General features: G+C 36.6%; 1 protein-coding gene across 2 annotated transcripts in view; it reads left to right on the top strand.

Moving 5' to 3' along the window:
• axin1 (axin 1) overlaps window positions 1–14,966 on the top strand; it is a 29,627-nt gene extending 14,661 nt beyond the window's left edge. For both annotated transcript variants that reach the window (XM_028042829.1, XM_028042828.1), the window contains exons 4-12: window positions 3,784–3,924; window positions 4,658–4,754; window positions 5,831–5,968; window positions 8,805–9,307; window positions 9,397–9,561; window positions 9,715–9,963; window positions 10,132–10,239; window positions 11,875–12,024; window positions 12,304–14,966. In XM_028042829.1, coding sequence (XP_027898630.1) covers window positions 3,784–3,924; window positions 4,658–4,754; window positions 5,831–5,968; window positions 8,805–9,307; window positions 9,397–9,561; window positions 9,715–9,963; window positions 10,132–10,239; window positions 11,875–12,024; window positions 12,304–12,430 — 1,678 coding nt within the window. In that variant the 3' untranslated portion in view covers window positions 12,431–14,966. The remainder of the gene's footprint in view (window positions 1–3,783; window positions 3,925–4,657; window positions 4,755–5,830; window positions 5,969–8,804; window positions 9,308–9,396; window positions 9,562–9,714; window positions 9,964–10,131; window positions 10,240–11,874; window positions 12,025–12,303) is intronic.
• Window positions 14,967–18,252: the final 3,286 nt, after the last annotated feature.

The following is an 18,252-nucleotide window of genomic DNA, read 5'->3' as shown; positions in this document are numbered from 1 at the left end:
CTATAGCCATATACTTTTTAGTGTTGATATCTGCAAATTACAAATGCTTATTTATGCAAGAAGGAATTTTGAAATTCTAACCGGGGGCAATTTTATGGAAATCAGTGTTTAAAATAGTCTGAAGTGCAGAAATGAAAGTGACTTTTAAAAAAAAAAGTAGAAATCTGCAGAGCTATTACAGAGATTTCAGTCATATGCATGTAAAGATCTGAATGGCAAACAAGAAACAGCATGAATTAATGTGTGAGAGAAGTAGTTTTTGTGCTGATTGTCACATAACTATTTCAGCAATCAAGCATTTGGCTCAAATTACAAAAAGACACGCTTCATTTTTAAATAGCCTCTTAGCACTACCCATTGGGCTTTTTTTGTGAACGTAAATTTTACAGCAGTTGTGTCAGATCCCCTTTAGAGAGTGGCCACAGAAGACATTAAAAAGTCTCTCAGATCAGTGTTGAGAAATGAAATGACTTGAAAGAGAATGTCGTTTGTGTTAATGTTTGGGAGTAGTTTATATTAAATAAAAACCGTTGAAATTTGTTCGGATTCTAGTGGTGTGCATTTCAAAGACGTGCCTACATGCCTTTTGTGATTCAGACATGGAATAATAATAAGAAAAATCAAATGTGTTTCTGTTTGATTTGTGTTAAATTTCTTATCTGCTGAAAGGACTGCAGTAATTAATACTACTGAAGTAATTTTAAATGCAAACTCTATGTTTAGCCTTTTCATCAGCGTGGCAACACTAATGTAATATCAGGGTTTGATGTTTTCTTTAGAAGGGGTCTTGAAGGGAGAAAATAACCTGAACTATATTCAGACTTTTACAAAGTGCTTTAAATGGATTTTACATCACCAAAAAGATCATCTTTATACTCTCCATGGTCTCACTGACAGCGTTTGTGGACAAAAAAATAACAACAAACCCTGTGTTGACTAGTTGTTTCGCTGCACATCCATGTTTCTGTGCAGTTTTCAAATATTTCAAAAATGTATTTCAGACAAAATTCAAAAATGAGGTCAAACCTTGTGTTAGGTTTATATATGAGGAACGCACTTCTTCCAGGTTCTTTGTTTTCTGTCAGCACTTATTGAATGGTGGCAGATTTTTTTTCTATGTAATCAAGTTCATTTGCTGAAAAGATAAACAACTCCAAGTGCACACTGGAAGAGTTGGAATAAACAATTTTAAATGTTATGATAACAGCTTAAATTATTAATTTCTACACTGTCTGAACGTTCATGTTGTGAGTTTCAGATACGTTTTCTAAGGGTGAAACCGTTATAATTTACTGAAATGGAGGGAAAATTTAAGCTTTATTAATGGACATAGGAGAGATATACAATTTCTAAGGTATAGGTTTCTTAACCTTCGAAACTCCACCATACCTCTCCTATAGTTCAGCCAGCTGAATTCAGACTGCTACTCTTTTCTCTAGCTTATAAGAAGAATACATTTGCCTTTTTAGAAATTGTCACATCGTTCCAACCCTTTACATATCTCTCTGTGTATCTGAGCATAAACCATTTGGATGTTCTGAACAGGTACACACCCTTATTCATTGAGTTTTTAGCTCAGCTAAATACCTAGGTTTCACTCAAAGATATTGCACTACTGCCTAGGATGTGATGATGCTTTGATTTATACTATGTCTTCTCAGAGGAGGAGGGCAAAGAAAAAACAAAGAAAGAATAAAGTGATTCCTAACAGAATAACAATGTAGGTTTTGCATCCTTGTTGTCCCTAAAAGATAAATTATCCTCACTAACAGTGTGGATTAGGTCACTACTCACTGTCTTTCTAAAAAATAAGCATTGTTGTTGCTGCTCCTACTTATAATATGATTTGTCTTTTTCTGAATCTGTGTGTTTGGTACCACACTCTCACTTGAATTGTTACTGTTAATGCCAGCACAAAGTCAGTGCAGTCACGTGGACGGCGCATGGACGTTCACAAAGTAACAACAAATCTAGTGGCCGCATACGGATAACAAATTTATGCTACAAAGGCCTCTCTGAGTAGATAGTGAAGCAGACTGAAAGGTTTGAAATAGACCTTATTAATGTGGCATTGTTCTAAAACTAGTTGGGAAGCTACTTTGTTAACATGCAACTGCTGGATACCTGAGCAGTTAACCCAACAGTATCCATATCAATTTGTGAAACCAAATAGCCAAATAGCAAAACAGTTTATTCCACATTTTGTTAAGACTGCATATAGAAATCGAAATAACAACAAACTGTTGTAGACAACACCCTTATATATATATATATGATAAGTAATACGGTATATTTATTATAGCAGTTGTAGAACATTACTTTTGAAATAGCAGTAGTTAGCTCATGCTATGTGTGTTTGTTAGAACTTTTCCTGTAACCAACCTGCCACCATGAAACTGTAGTATTTGTTTCAAAAGACAATCATGTCGTGAGAATCTCACCTACCTCCTTACAACTCATCTGACCTGAAGCATTCACATGCACATTAAACCGTATAATATTTCACTCAGCCATATTGTGCCAAGACATATCAGCTTGATTTCATTGTTGTTGGGATCACTGTACATTTGATACCTGACTAGATTTAAAGCCTGTCCTGGTATGATTTTTACTTGTATGTATGGAAATTATTATCATTATTTACTAAATACTTACTTAGCAAGTCCAATGCTGAGTTTTCTTAATTTTCTTTCACAATGTTATTATTTTTCCTACATATAAAGACTGCAACATTTACTGTAATTACAACTGCATTATTTAGTTATCATGCACCTTCACTATCCCAGTTCTGTAAATTATTCTGTTAAATGTTGGCGCTATTGGAAATCTGTTTGTCGTGAAGGTTTCATTTGAACTCTTGGTGCTTCTGCATTCCAAGCAGGGAGAAGGTTCGGGGTAAATGCTTTAGGGAATTCCTATTTGAATAAAGAATAATGATGCCTAACATTTATAATTCATGTGCGCACAGCCCTTTAAGAAGTCTGTTCAGCTGAGTTGGTGATGGTGATTGGTGTCAAAAAAGTGTCAACCTTTTTGTTGATGTGCACCAACTTGAAAAGCTCTCCTTCACATTTTAGATTTTATTTAACTTTTGTTAAATATCACATAATGATAACAAAATGCGGAAGAGTTTATCGATAAAGATTTGAGGTTAAGGTTAGGTTTTACCATCTGCATATCCTTCTTGAGTAGAAAAAATAACAGCCAAGAGATAATCAAAGGCTAAAGTTTGGCTCAAGTTTAGCAAAAGGCCTAAAATTGAAAAAAAAAAAAAAAACATGTAAGAGAAAAGTAAAAAAACTCAACTCAATTCATTGCTGTACAGAGACTGTTACAATGAAAAAGGGATGCGCAACCTGCAAACCACAATGGACAAGAAATTTGAGCAAAAGTTTCACAATGTTTTAAGAGGCTGACAAATATATGGATGAGATTCTTCACACACAACCTTTTACTGTCGACTAAATTTTTTAGTTGTGTGGCTTTCTATTCTTGTGGTTAAAACAATAAATCTGGTTAAAAAAGCTATATTATTGAAAGTCAACAAAACAACTAGAATTATGTTAAGAAGACCATTTAAAGAATACGTTTTATAAATGATTATAAATTCTTGCTGCACTTAAATTTTTCAAGTTTTCAAGAAAGCCTACATTAAGATGACTAAACTACCAAACTTGGGCAAGAAATTAACTAAGCACATTTTAAAAAAATTATTGAAATTTATTTTTGTGTAATACCATTTCTTTTCATAATTTTAGTTTTTTTTCTCATTTCCATTTGCAGGCATGGCCCGTGTCGAGAATCCATCAACTCGTACTACGTCAACATTGGTCATGTTCTGGCCCCAGCCACCAGTGCCAATGACAGTGAGCAGCAGAGCATATCCAGTGACGCAGAGACACTTTCGCTCACAGACAGCAGTGTGTATGTATCTTCTCAACACACAAGAAAACACAGTTTTACCATTTGTTATATCATGGCAGGCTTAAACACTGTCTGAATCAGCAGTTTCAACAATAAAATAGTTTCCTGGACTGGACTCAAAATGTGCAGCGAAATTAATACAGTTAAGTGTTTATTTGGCTGGACAATTGGACCAACTTGTCTAATATAAAGTATTAACTAAATGTTTCTTTTCCATAACCTTCACTTGCAAGCAGGAGCCCTAACTCTGTGTTTTATCTGGCATCAATTAAAAAAACTTTGATTTCAGTGTTTGATTATGAGTCGCCTTGTTGCTAAAATGAAGATTTGAAAAATCCTTTAGGTGCGGTGTGACTCTGTGGAATTGAGCTGGAGCCTTCAAAGTGTGCACAGCTGGTCCCCCCCAAAAAATGTTTGAAGCGGAATGGATTAAAAGCTGCGATCAGCTAATTGGTCCTAAGCATTCAGCACAGGAGACTGTGAAAGCCTCACTGACAGTTGCTACAAACTCATACATGTAAAACATGTTGCTGTGATCTGCCTGACCACTTGTGATGCAGAACGAACGGCCATAATGCTGTAATAATCCCTCTCAAGCTGCACAGGATAACAAAGGCACTTTTGGGTGTTTGTTTCAGAAGGAAAATGCTGTGTGAAGCATTCAGCTTCAAAGCTGCCTCTGTTGTTTATTCATGAGGATGATTTATGAAAATATCTTTGTTGTTCATTCCAGAAATGGTGTTCCACCGTACCGATACCGCAAACAGCATCGCCGGGAGATGCATGAGAGTGCCAAAGCAAATGGGCGAGTGCCACTACCTCATTTTCCAGTGAGTTATTCATGGGATATTTCCCTTCCACCTCGCTCTCCGCCTCTACACCTCTCTCTTTGTAACTGTCTGTCTCTGCTTATTTCTCCTCTGCTCTGCCATTGGAAATGTGCATATTTTAGTTCAGCTGTGTTACAGCGCCTGTGATGGAGTATAAGAATAGCTGATGGTGAAAGAGAAGGCTGTCTAAATGCAGCTTGATGCCTTCCTAAGCTGTGCGCGCCGAAGCCTAGCAGACATGAAACCTCCCCTGTGACAGCCCGATGCCTCCCTCTGCAGCTTTATGCTGTCGCTTGGTAGGAAAGCCCTGGCCCTAATTAGGCCTGGGAGTAAAGAGTCCAATTAAAAAGCCACACATGGCACCCTACTGTCCTAAGTGTGAATTTACTATGCAGTTTGCTGCATGATGCTCACATCACCTTGCTTAAACAAATATCTTATTTTCATCGTCCTTTTGTAATGAAAGATGGTCTATGAACCCATGTTAACAGCTAGCAATAGAGAAAATCTACTTTTTTAAGAGATTATGGTAGATATAAAGCCTAAATAACCCATTAATATGTCAGGTTTATTTTGACATATGAGGCCAAGAAAGGTAGTTTCCAAACTTTTCCCAGCTTTGTTATAAAAAATCTAAATGAAAAACTGCTGCATTAATCTGACTGAATAAATGCACACAGTATTAAACTAATACTTTGCTCAAAAAACTTAATGTAATATTCGAAATTCAATTTTCTTTGACAATATTTGGCCACTTTTGAAATGTAAACTGTAACAAAAAAGATTACATTTGTACAACAAGAACAGAAAAGCAAAGCAGAGAAATCTAATCCGTTGTAGTAATATTCAAGGTGGTTAAGTCCCGTTGCAGATTCATTCATATTTAAATTTACAGTCCCCCTTGGAAGCAACACTTTCAGCTCTGCCCCTTTCGTTGTTTCTTGCTTCTTTTCTTCAGCCTGACCTCTGACGGGTTGTGTGGGGTCAACCGTACTAAAACTGTTCTTAACGGACACACAAGGTGGTGGGAAGACATTCCACAGTGTGTGCTTACGGCCTGACGTTTCTTCCTCCAGCGCACAAACCGGATTCCAAAGGACATACACGTGGAGCCGGAGAGGTTCGCTGCAGAGCTGATCAAGAGGCTGGAGGGCGTCCTGAGGGAGAGGGAGGCTGAGGAGAAACTGGAGGAGAGGCTGAAAAGAGTGCGACTGGTATGATCATCTCACTTTCTGTTTCTGAAAGCATAAGCAGACTCACTGCGGTGACCTTTTTCTCTAGAGATGCACAATTTCAGGAATATATTTAATTCTAATAAAGCCGCTGAAAATTGCAATAACATTAGTGATTATGTCTAATTCTCATTTTCCAGACATTTTTTCTTTCTGTCATTGCACAATGTCTCCACCGCTCTATCTGCCACGAAAGAAATAAAGGACGATACACTCCATTTAACTTAAATATACTATAGATTTGCAGAACATAAATGCATAGGATATGAAATATTATATTCTACCAAATATTTCATCCAAACAGTCCATTATGATTGAAATATTTCCCATATATTGTGCAGTTCTAATTCACAATCAAGTAATTAAAATTCTGTTCATTTTGTTGGATATTTGAATATATAAAATTTTTTTGAATCATGAAAATAGCTGAATACAAAACTAAAAACATTCTCATTAATATAGTATTAACAAAATAATACAATGAAATCTATTTTGAATGTTGACAGAGAGCAGACAGGAAAATCTCTGTGTTCAAGCAGTCAAGAGTGACAAAAGATTTGCATCATAATAGTGAAAATATTGATATCAAATAGTATATTTTTGCACTTTTCTTACTTTATTTTAGTAAGTACATAATTTGATAAGCCCACTATAAACGGTGGGTAGAAAATTAGGTTAAAGAAAAATGATTAGAGGGCGAGTGAAGCCTGTTTCTGGGCCAGCCAGAGAGGTGTGCGTGTGTGTGTGTGTGTGTGTGTGTGTGTGCAGCCAACAGTCGTCTAATGTTCACAAACAAAGGAGACGTAAATCCGTCTGGCCTTAATGAAATAAACGAGGCCGGCCATTGGAGTGAAGAGTAAAAAGCAATATGAATCATGTGGAGGATTCTGTCCTTGGCCTGTCAGCAATCTGGCTTCCTGGATGAATCGGACGGAGCACCTGCACACTCGGCCACTTGTAAGCCTGGAACAGTGAGCCAGGCCCGTTTGATGCCACTTGGAACTCCGATGAAAAGGTTGTCGTTACCACAACTGATATTTCCCTCTACATGCGCTGCCAAGTATTAATTCTCTAGGTGGATCATTTATGTGGAGGCCTATGAAAAGAAAAGCTGTGGGTTTGTTTTATTGAAACCAGGAGCTAAAGATGAAATGATTTATATTGTGGCTACCTAGAGTAGGAAAAAAGAAGCTTTGGTTCTAGTGCTTTGGCAATTAAAATAACTCTTAAGCAATGTGCTGTTACATAAGAAAGTATCTAGATCCCTGCTACAAATTTTTATTGGATGGAGATTTATTACGTAACTTCCTATAAAGGGAAATAGTTTTGTGACATTCAATTGATTAAATACCTTATGTCCATCTAAAATTCTGCGGAAAAACAGATGAGCTGAAGATTAATACCAGAAATCTCTGGCGTTTTTAAAATCCTTTTTAAATAATTGAATAATCCCAACCTTTGACAACAGCTTGCACAATGGAAGAGAGAGGCGTTTTAGCATTGCTCTTTGCAACATCTCTCCTATAGCTACTCGGACGTTTTGGGTCTTCTCTTCAGCTTACCCAGTTTAGTTTCAATGACTGAAAAATATAGAAAAAAACTGATTTTGTTATATTTTTGTGGATATGAATAAATCTTTAGGTTTGTTATTCTGCTCAGAGACTTTTTAATGACTGGGTTATAGAGGCTGCCATTTTTTCTTAAATGTCCTGCTTATTTCAAGACAGGATCTCATAGTAGGGATCCCTCCACCCTCCCAAACAATGGGGTTGCAGAAACTCATTCTTAGTTTCTCTAAGTGATACAACTGCAGTTTGACAAATTTGACATGTGCATGTTATTGCTACCCAAAACAGAATTATACTTTTCCTGAATGTGTCAGAAATTATCAGCTGGTATGTAAACAGCTTTAATAGTTAGTAGGGAGACTTGGTGAGCCTATATGCCACTCTTTACTGTAGAACCAGTAAAAATTTTGGATATTTTTTAACCTTCCTTACCATCTTCCTCACTGCACATGGTAGCAAAATAAACTCGAACCCTTGTCCAGATTTGTAACGAATCCAGTTGTTGTAATCTTTTTTTAAACTGTTGTTCTTATTGTATCTGTACCTTAGTAATTTCCAATACTGACATAACACCTATTAGCTGGCCGTATACAGCAACAACAAAACATCTATGGCGTTTGCCTTCTGTTCTAGCTACATTACGACATTCCTGGGATTAAAATTATTGTAGGGAATATATTTCCATATACATGACCTTATCAAATCTAAATATTCAACATAGTAATCAGAGGTCCTTTTAACTTTCAGAATAAAACTGGACCATTACCAAACGTCTCAGAATTTCTCCCCATCTCCTGTTTTATTTAGTTAGATTTTTTTTTTTTAATTCATGCACATCCTCTTTTCCTTTTTCACCATCTTCTCTGCCCCTATTATAAATGCCTGTAGCACCCCACCCAGTAAATCCCCCCTGAGCAGATTCTGTCAGAGCACAGTTTTGTCTCAGTCAGTCAGAGTTGAAGCTGAGTCGGCTGCAGTTGTCATGACACAGAGGGAGCACAGAAGTGCTGTGTGCATACTGATAGACGGTGCTCATGGTTTGTCTCACCACATCTGCAGTCAGAGGGAAAAAGAATAAATTTATTAGTGGTATGGGCAAAATCTGCCACCTACAGGTTGAAATAGGAATAACATGTACAGTTGGGTTAAGTGGAATATCAGAAATCTGCTATTTATAAAGTGATAATTTATATTTGTTTGTAGATTTTTTTGTTTTGACCAATTTTTTAATGTTATTTTTTTTATTAAAGCAGGAAGAAGGAGATGAAGTGTCCTCGCCCTCATCATTACCCAGTCAAAGATTCCCCCCTAGTGCTTATTCACTGAATTACAACCCCCGCTATGCTGACATCACATACAGCAGTCCTTTTGTCCAAGATGCTCACGAGGAAAACCCAGAGAGTATCCTGGACGACCACGTCCAGCGGGTCATGAAGACGCCCATCTGCGAGTCTCCAGGAACCGGGCGCCACTCCCCCAAGTCGCGCTCTCCAGATGGTTTCTCAGGGGTGAGAGGGGTGGCACAATCAGGTCAGGGGAAACATTCAGCCAGACACGGTTTGAAAGGAGAGACGAGCCATGGGTACCACCACAAATATGTGCCTCACAGTCACACGACTGCGGTGGACCCTGAAGGGGCCACGCGTACACACGGCAACCCCTCCTGGAACCTGGAGACGAGCTGTTATGGCTCAAAATCTCGAAGCTATGCAGATGGCATGACATCTAACCCTGTGGAGCACATAGGCTACGGGTGTGGTGCAACTTTAATCATTTTATTCCTTACTCACATCTATAAAATCCTTGTTTTCTACTCATCAGTTCCATTTTTCTGTTATGCAGCAGCAAAACTGGCCCGCAGTGTAAAAGGGCGTTCAAGAGAGGTGAAGAGGCGAGAGCTTATGATGTGCCATGGCCTGCGGAGGAAGTGGAGAAAAAACAAAAAATCCTGTTGTGGCTGATGGAGGGACAGAAAGAAATGGCTCAACAAAAAAGAAGCCCACATGGGTCAGTGATTTCTTACTTTAAGCCAGAAATAGCATTATATTGGTTTAAAAGTGACAAATGTCTCATATAGTAAGAAAGCTCTGTTTTTCCTCTCAACATATCCAATTTAAATTCAGTATGAGTGCTTTAACCGCTCATATTCTTCACATTTAGGAGTGTCAGTGGGTCCAAGAGGACTGCGAACCATGAGGGATCTCGCCTCGGCTCCTCAGACAGATCAGGGTCCATGCATTCATGCCTCAGCGGTCAAGGGCGCAGCAACGTGCAGCCGTTTCACCCATTCATCCAGGACCCTACTATGCCTCCTAACCCGGCTCCCAGCCCCCTCATCCAACTGGAGGAAGTTTGTCGACGGCTTGAAGAGGAAAAGCTGAAGTCTGGATCTCTGCAGCCCAAGCAGAGGTAACAAGAAAGAAAAAAATATCTTATTCCCGCAGTTATCAGTGCGGTTAGTCAGTATAGTCTCGGAACAGAAAACAGATAGAACTGTTGGCTTTGTCCAGACAGTTTTGCTTTTGTTTACTTCTTTTGGCTGCTATGTGTCTAAATCGGGGTTGTTCGGTCCTCCAGGTATGTGATGGAGGTGATCCAAAGGGGTCGCGCAGCAGTCAGGCCTGCACCGGTCCCTCTGCTCAACGTGGTGCCCGCCGTTTCAGACAGCGAGCTCTCCGAGCCAGAGTATGTCTAACGGTTCGCTTCAGTAATGATGCCAGAACTCTCCTTGTAGTTCATGTCCAATACACTGCCCCAAACCTTAACACTGTTTATCACTTGTTTTGACAGTTTCAGGTGTTTAGTGGATAATTACGCACATTCAGGCACTCAAACAACCTATGCATATAAAACAACAGAACAGAAGAGACTTTCTTACATATTTGACCAGACTTTGAGCCTCACAGAACAGCTACAAAAAGGGTCTACAGAGGAAATGTTTGTTGTTCATGTTTGAACAAAATGAAAGAGGCTAGAGTATTACAGATGCATACCAAATCATTTTGTGACGTTTTTCTGGAAAACGTGTTTTTGTTTGATGCCCATCTAAGGTGGGTACTAAATAGATGTTGGGGAATGTGTTAGACTAAGATGAAATGCAGAGGACTTGGCAGATCCAGAGAGTGAAGCCTTCATGTCAGATCTGCAAGTACAGAAAACCTCTCAGGTTTTAATAACATAACCTTAAGCAGGTTAGATCAAATTTGAAAACAATGATTTAAAATCATTGTCTTCAAATTTGCAGCTGAAGAGACATACATGCTCTTCAGGGAGATAAAAATGATCTCACACTGTCTATCATGTCAGTATAGAGTCCTGATCCGTGATAGATGTTGAGATGTTGAGTTGTGATGGTGATACTGATTAGTTGGCATCTCTTGCCTTGCCACTTGCCTGTTGCCATCTGTGGATGAACAGACGACAGATGGATTCACTGTGGTGCGACGTACAAACACCAACATGTTGGCTACATGCTTCATTAGATTCACCATCAGATTCACTAATAAACCTCTTCAAATATGATTTTTCTGACTAAAGTCAATAACAGACTACATTTAGCATGACAAAACAATATAAATGTTATTTCAGCTTCTTATCCTTTTGGCAACTGCCACTTTAACAGTACTTTAATTCATCTGGTTTTTGTCTCATATTCTGTGTTTATGTATCTGTGTCATTGCAAGCAGCACCGTGGATGGATACTGTGCTGTCCTCTGCTTGGCATGTGTTTATTCTGCTCTTTGCTATCTATCTTGTGTCACTTTCACTAGAGAGGAGCTCATTTGTATCACAGTCCTGTTCATGCATTTTTTCCCTCCATGTTTCATTGTTCCCATTAGCATCTCAGATAAGGTCCATTTACTTTACCTTATGAGGTAAACGAGCAGACGCACTTGCAAATCTTAAGCTCCGGAAGACATTTTAACTTCAATCCACCTGACTAATGTCCGCTCCATGAATAGCAAAATGGACAAACTCCTCCTGCTCAACTCTAAAAGGGGCTCTACAGATCCTGGGCTCAGAAGACATGTAGCTCTCATGGGAAAAAAAACTAAATTCTTCACTCTTTTAACCCCACTTTATGTCATTTGACTCTCAAAAGAGCACAGATTTGTTCTCAGGAAAACCTCTGTGTGTTAGGTAGTCATGACAGTTTTTGGTTTCTTCAACTGCCATTTGCGTGGTATGAAGTTGCAGAGTTGTTCTCTATATATTTTGTTTGCTTTTAAGCGATACCAATTTTCTCCTGCCTTGGAAATGTGTTGGAGAGAAAGAAAGCTTTGTGTGTTTTGACACATTTTCTTTGTTTTACATTTTCAGACATAAAGCCACTAAAAAGCAATCATGTGAGAATATTACTGTGGCCTACTACTTTTGCGAGGAGCTGATACCGTACAGGACGTCTGTCAGAGGGAGGGTTGTCACATTGGGCCAGTTCAAAGAACTTCTTACAAAGAAAGGAAACTACAGGTGGGGTTTAAACAAAGTCGGATGCATCGCTGTGTAAAATAGCATCTTTTATTGATTTCAAATGGCCAATTATTTTAAAAGTTAGTCAACAGAAGAAGTTTTTTGTATAAAGCATGTTTTAATCAGTCTTTTTCAAGGCTGCTGCAGTTGAGGTGAAATGTTTATGTAAACTTGTCTATGTTTATGTAATCTGATTCCTTTCAATTGGGACCTCAAGATTTCCTTTTGTGGAAAATACATACATTAATGATTTTTTTTGTTTTGTTTTGTTTTCTTTAGATATTATTTCAAGAAGGTGAGCGATGAGTTTGACTGTGGGGTGGTGTTCGAAGAGATACGCGAGGATGACGCCGTCTTGCCCATCTTCGAGGAAAAGATCATCGGGAAAATTGAAAAGGTTGACTGATGTGAACGCCGAAGGGGAAAAAGGCAAAGCTGAAGTGGAGAGCAGAAGCTGAAGGTGAAAAGGAAGTGAGAAACAGAGATCAGAGGAAAGTGAGACAGCAGGGATGGTTAAGAAGTGCTGAACAGAAGACCTCATTCACATTTTTTGGAGTTCGATGTAGCATTGTAAAGTTTTCTAGACAGATGAAGAACAAAAGGACTCCTGAAGCTGCATATTTTTGATAAAGATAGATCAGAGGAAGCCTTTCCTAAAGTAGCAGCACTTCCAATTTTTTAAATGTCCAGATGCCAGATATGTACAGTTTGTGTTAAAAGGGTAATCACTTTTTTATTATTATTATTGTATTTCATCTACTTAAAATGAAATGGTTGAGTTTTATTAAAATGATTCTCGGGTTAAAGTTGATAGAAAATCCTTTTCAAAGCCGACATTTTTTCTTTTTTTTTGGCTTGAATGTTTGTGATCTTCTAAGTGCTTTTATATGTTATCAGAACTTTATTTTGATAGGCTGCTTGTTTATCCACATGTTGTGAACACGTTTTCTCAGTTGAGGTTTCCTTAATCTTACAGATGGACTCCTCAGAATCTTTTGGCACAGTTTGGAAGGTTTAATGTCATTTAAGATATTTAATAGACAATGAGAGTAATTTCATATCAAATTAATCTATTTATTACAAGAATATCAGAACTGACTCATTTTGTGTGAAATATTTCTGGTGTTCCTGGTTTGGTGTACACTGACTGGCAATAAAGCTAGCACCATTTTTAGGTGACTAGATTTATTTATTTTTTTGCCCAATAGCAACTAAAAGTAACAAAAGAAATGTGATGCAATAATTTCAAACTAAAAAGAAAAATTGGAATCCAAATGTGAATCTATGCAAAATTATCACAAAAAGTATTTGCCTCTTGGCATATTTCTTCTAATTTTTCCCTTTTGGTCACTTTCCTTCAGATCATCAAAGAAATTTGAAAGCACAACCACAGTAGAGACAAAATGTTTTCAAATTATTTATGTAAGAAACAAAAGCTCTCCAAACCAATATGGCGCCCTATGCGCGGAAGCGTAATTACCCTACAAACATTATAACTGGTTGTGTGACTCTTGCCAGCAAAAACTACCATCAGTCTTTTAACTAGTAGAGATTCTTTTAAATATTTTTTTGAATCTTTGAATATGTAGTTACTATTGAATAATATTTTATGCTTAAACATTTTCATGTTAATGCTATCTGTAAAACTAAAAAAGCAGCTATTTTACTGGTAGGTTATAAGAAGAAAATCCCTGAAACTTTTGTTGTTTTTTTTTCCTCTTTTATTTGCATTTGACTTGCAGTCAGTAATTGTCATTATGTTTTTTTTCCAAGATTTCTTAAAGAATGAACTCCATCATACATATGTTGTTGCAGTATTTCTTTTATTGCAACTTTAAACCTTGAATAACTCTGTAGTCTGTAAATCAATGGAAATGCAGGCTGATTCCTAACTGGAAGCCTTCTCTGTGTGCCTGGCAGGAGTATTTTGATCTATATGTGATAAACACATTTTGCACCAAAGAAAAAAAAAGATATCCTTCCGAATGACCCATTTAAACGTCATTTTACAGCAGCGCTTTATGTCACAGTTGCTACTTTTTCGTAGTAGAAAACACACTGAAGATCTAACCTGTTTTTATGATTGAGATTTTCTTATAAATATCAGCAAAGGACTGAAGAAACACTTGATGAAGCTTGCAGAGTTACCGTTTTCCTTCTACTCGATGAGTAAAATGTCTCTGTCATTTTACATAGCCTACCATCCTGGCCATGTAAAGACAATGCTAAGGATATTTTCTGCACTGAAATGGCACAAAAACGAATACTAATGGCTCGGTGTCGGCCAAGTTTGCAAAGACAAAATGGGGATTCAAGGCCACCACATTTGTTTGTTTTTTTATTTCTTATCATTGCTCTGGACTCCATAGTGAGAAATGAGCCATTGTAAGGAAGTGGATTCTTATGGCAAACAAGAACACTGGTAGACCATGAATGCAGAGTGCTGTATGTGTTTTATTGGAACACGGCATGTTACATTTTTTCTTTGTTTTTAAAGATGCTGCTTTTTAGATTACTAACTTAAATCAATTTAATATATTTGTTGTTTATTAGTGTCTAATAATTACTAATAATTTATGTGGTTTCAACATCCTCTGTTTGAGTTATTTTTCATCCCTTTGAAACAAAGAATCTGTTCTGTATGAGCTCATCTCCTTATTAAATCAATGTAATGTATACACTGAATTACAGAGTGCCTTTATTGCTGTGCTAATGATGTCTGCAGCCCAACGTGACACAATTTCCTCCTTTGTTGAGATTTTTTTCATGTGAATCACTTTTTTTCAACCTATTTATGTAAATGTAAATATGTAGAATCTAAGCTGTCAGCAGTAAGCAGCTCAGCCTTCACATTTACTTTTTTTTTTTCTTGTTTTGTTCACTAATTAGCATGGTGACCATTTTAAGGTACCAGAATAATAAATTCATGCAATATACCACTATTTCAGTATTGTGTGATTTGTCAGTCTTCACCTTTAAATGGGACACAAGCTAACAATTAATGGAAGTCATGAAATGCAGCTAAAACATAAAGGAAAAGATATATAAAAAAGGTTGAGTTCCTTTGTGTTTTGTATAACAAAGTCTGAAAATTTTACATTTTCAAGATTTTGATATTTTCTTTTAAAGTATTTTGAAAAAGTAATAGGCCTTTATAATAAATGGGGACAATGGAGCACTGTCTTAGTAATACGTAAGCAATAATGGAGTGATTATAGTAATCAATGTTCTTACCAGTGATCAATTATTACAACTGCATAATTGTAAATTGTGCAAAATATATTGTATTAGGCAATTATGCTGTACTGTCAGAATTTTTCATATAAAATGATTGCATTGTAACAACATTGTTGCATATATAACACAAAACACAGTTTGAATATGTCAAACATTCTTTTTTCTTGGTTTGCTTTCACAATTGAGGTAAGTTTTGTAGTTTAAGGGACTCTTATCTGTTGACCTGTTGCTGCCACATTGTGTCACGTTTACGCAGCAGCATTTGTGCTGTGAAGCTGAGCAAATCTGCAGTGCTTTACTACAGACTGCAGATGGCGCTCTAATTGTCTAATTTCGTCTGTGATGGTACATGTGCTTGCCTGAATTAACACCTCACAGTAAACCATTAAAGGAAACAGTTTTAAGAAACATGCCCCGTTACACATAGATGACATTCAGGTGGATCAATGTGTTCTAACAGACTGTAAGCAGAACATAGGCTTTCCCTATACTGCAAATTAGCCAAGTATAGGGTCATCTTTATGTTTTACCTCTTGTCCCCATGCAATATGAATGAATATATATATATATATATATATATATATATATATATATATATATATATATATATATATATATATATATAACATATATATATACACTGCTCAAAAAAATAAAGGGAACACTTAAACAACACAATATAACTCCAAGTAAATCAAACTTCTGTGAAATCAAACTGTCCACTTAGGAAGCAACACTGATTGACAATCAATTTCACCTGCTGTTGTGTAAATGGAACTTTGTACAGAACAAAGTATTCAATGAGAATATTTCTTTCATTCAGATCTAGGATGTGTTATTTGAGTGTTCCCTTTATTTTTTTGAGCAGTGTATATTATATATATATATATATATATATATATATATATATATATATATATATATATAACAATTGTGTCTGTTTTTCATGGTTATCAAGAGTTAAGCAGCTAATATAATTAGGTGCATAATATATATATATATAGCTAATTATATTAAGTTAAACAGCTAATTATATTAGCTGCTTAACTCTTGATAACCATGAAAAACAGACACAATTGTTAAGGTAAGCTCCAATAAAAGTATCTTCATACACGTCCCAATTTTACAAAGCAGCATCAAGCTGCACAGTTTTTATTGTTTCTTTTCACATCTCAGCATGACTTCATCCTGCAACCTGTTGTTTGTTTGTGCCATTCTAGATTGAATCACTGAGAAACCTGCTGACCTCCAGCCTTTTGACACTATTCATTTCTCTCACCTCTTCCTCTGAGCTCTGCTGATAAAATTTGAGTCAACATAAGGAAACAATGAAACAAAGTGAGGCAAAAACAAAATGACACAACTGCAATTGTAATTGGAGTTAGACTAAGTATGAAAACAGAGCAAACGTGTTGTCTTCTTAGAAATTCCTGATCTACAATTCACTGGAAGGTTATTATTGATTTTTTTGTCTAATAAAGTCAGATAATTACTGCTGAATTGAGGCTTAGACACTTTAAATCCACTGCATTTAAACATAAAGTGATTCATATCATGAAAGAGGCTGGAATTAAACAAAAATACATGAACACTATTCTGCCTCCTCCTTACTGAATTGCTGTAATGCTGCCCTGACAAAACATCTTTATTTTTTTTTCCAAACTGGAAGACAAGCTGAGCTAGGAACTGTTGACAAAATTCTGCATTATTATGCCCCAAAGCAATTTTCAAGATAAATAACAATAGAGTTTCCAGGGCAACCAACCAGCCAGTGGAGATGCTGCCAAGGACATCGGTGACGTAGGTATGGATTTTCTAGAATTACCGCTAACCTTCTGGCAGGGCTAATCTCTTCACTTTTGGCAAATTTGACTTTAACAACAGTGTTAAATAACACCCACTCAACCCCTTGCTCCTCATGTATTGGCCTTTTCATGCTTTGGATTTTTGTTCCCTCAGCCTTCCAAAAGAGCATGAGTTTTCTGATAATATAGAGGATTACAACAACAGAGTAATAAAAACGTAATTGTGTAATATTATGTAACTCCTTTTTATTTTTACTTTATTTTTAGGTTGCAACAACACCATAACAGAGTAGTTTTTTAGTTTTTGTTTTGTTGAGTAAATATGATATTTCCCTATAATAAAACATAACGAATTATTTTATTATTTTACAGCCTTAAAGTTACAATTATTGCATGGACATTTTCTATAGTATATTGGGAAAATGGGAAATTACTATATAATTATATAGAGACAGTTACTTAATTAAAAACTTCATAAAACACAGGCGTTGCTTGGTTGCTCCTTTCCCCAACATTTCCAATTTTAGCATGAACACATGTACCAGCATAACCACTCTACAGTTTATTAATTAAGCTAGGTATAGTATTACCAAATAGCTGTACAAAAATTCAGGGTTTTTTTTTTTACCTTCTTATTTGGTTGTTATTTTAACTACTAACTCTTTTACCTTATTAAACTTAACAATCCATGTTGGGCATTGAACTGTGCCTGCAAATGGCTGGGGAATAAAGTCCTTGTTTAGAATTTCATTTTTAATTCTTCAGACCATGTAAAGGATCTATCTACACTTGTTTATTATGAACTTGTTCTATCAGGTGGTGGTGTAATGTTGTGGGGCACATGTTCTTAATTTATTGCCAACTTAGCAAAATTTAATTTTCTGATCTGGGGATTGTTGACAACATTTTGAATGCATGCCATAGAAAATTCAAGCAGTACTTAAGGCAAAAGGTTCAGCATTCTTACTACTTAGCTATCAAGGAGTGTATTTTAGTACTGTTTGTTTTGGTTTTCTATCAAACCCCAAACATTATTTGTCTTTGTGTTTTATCCTCTTTATTCCGATACTTTATTCATAAAAACTTTTAAAATCCCTTCAGGAATCCACTCTGTGTCCTAAACTCCCATCATATCAGTGGACATCATGTGTGTCTAATGTTCAATTTTCCTCACAATACCTGAGGC

This window comes from Xiphophorus couchianus, chromosome 16 (assembly GCF_001444195.1).
Source record: "Xiphophorus couchianus chromosome 16, X_couchianus-1.0, whole genome shotgun sequence".
Taxonomy (NCBI): domain Eukaryota; kingdom Metazoa; phylum Chordata; class Actinopteri; order Cyprinodontiformes; family Poeciliidae; genus Xiphophorus; species Xiphophorus couchianus.
Note: the sequence above shows the minus strand (reverse complement) of the source record. Positions and strands in the feature narration are given on the sequence as shown.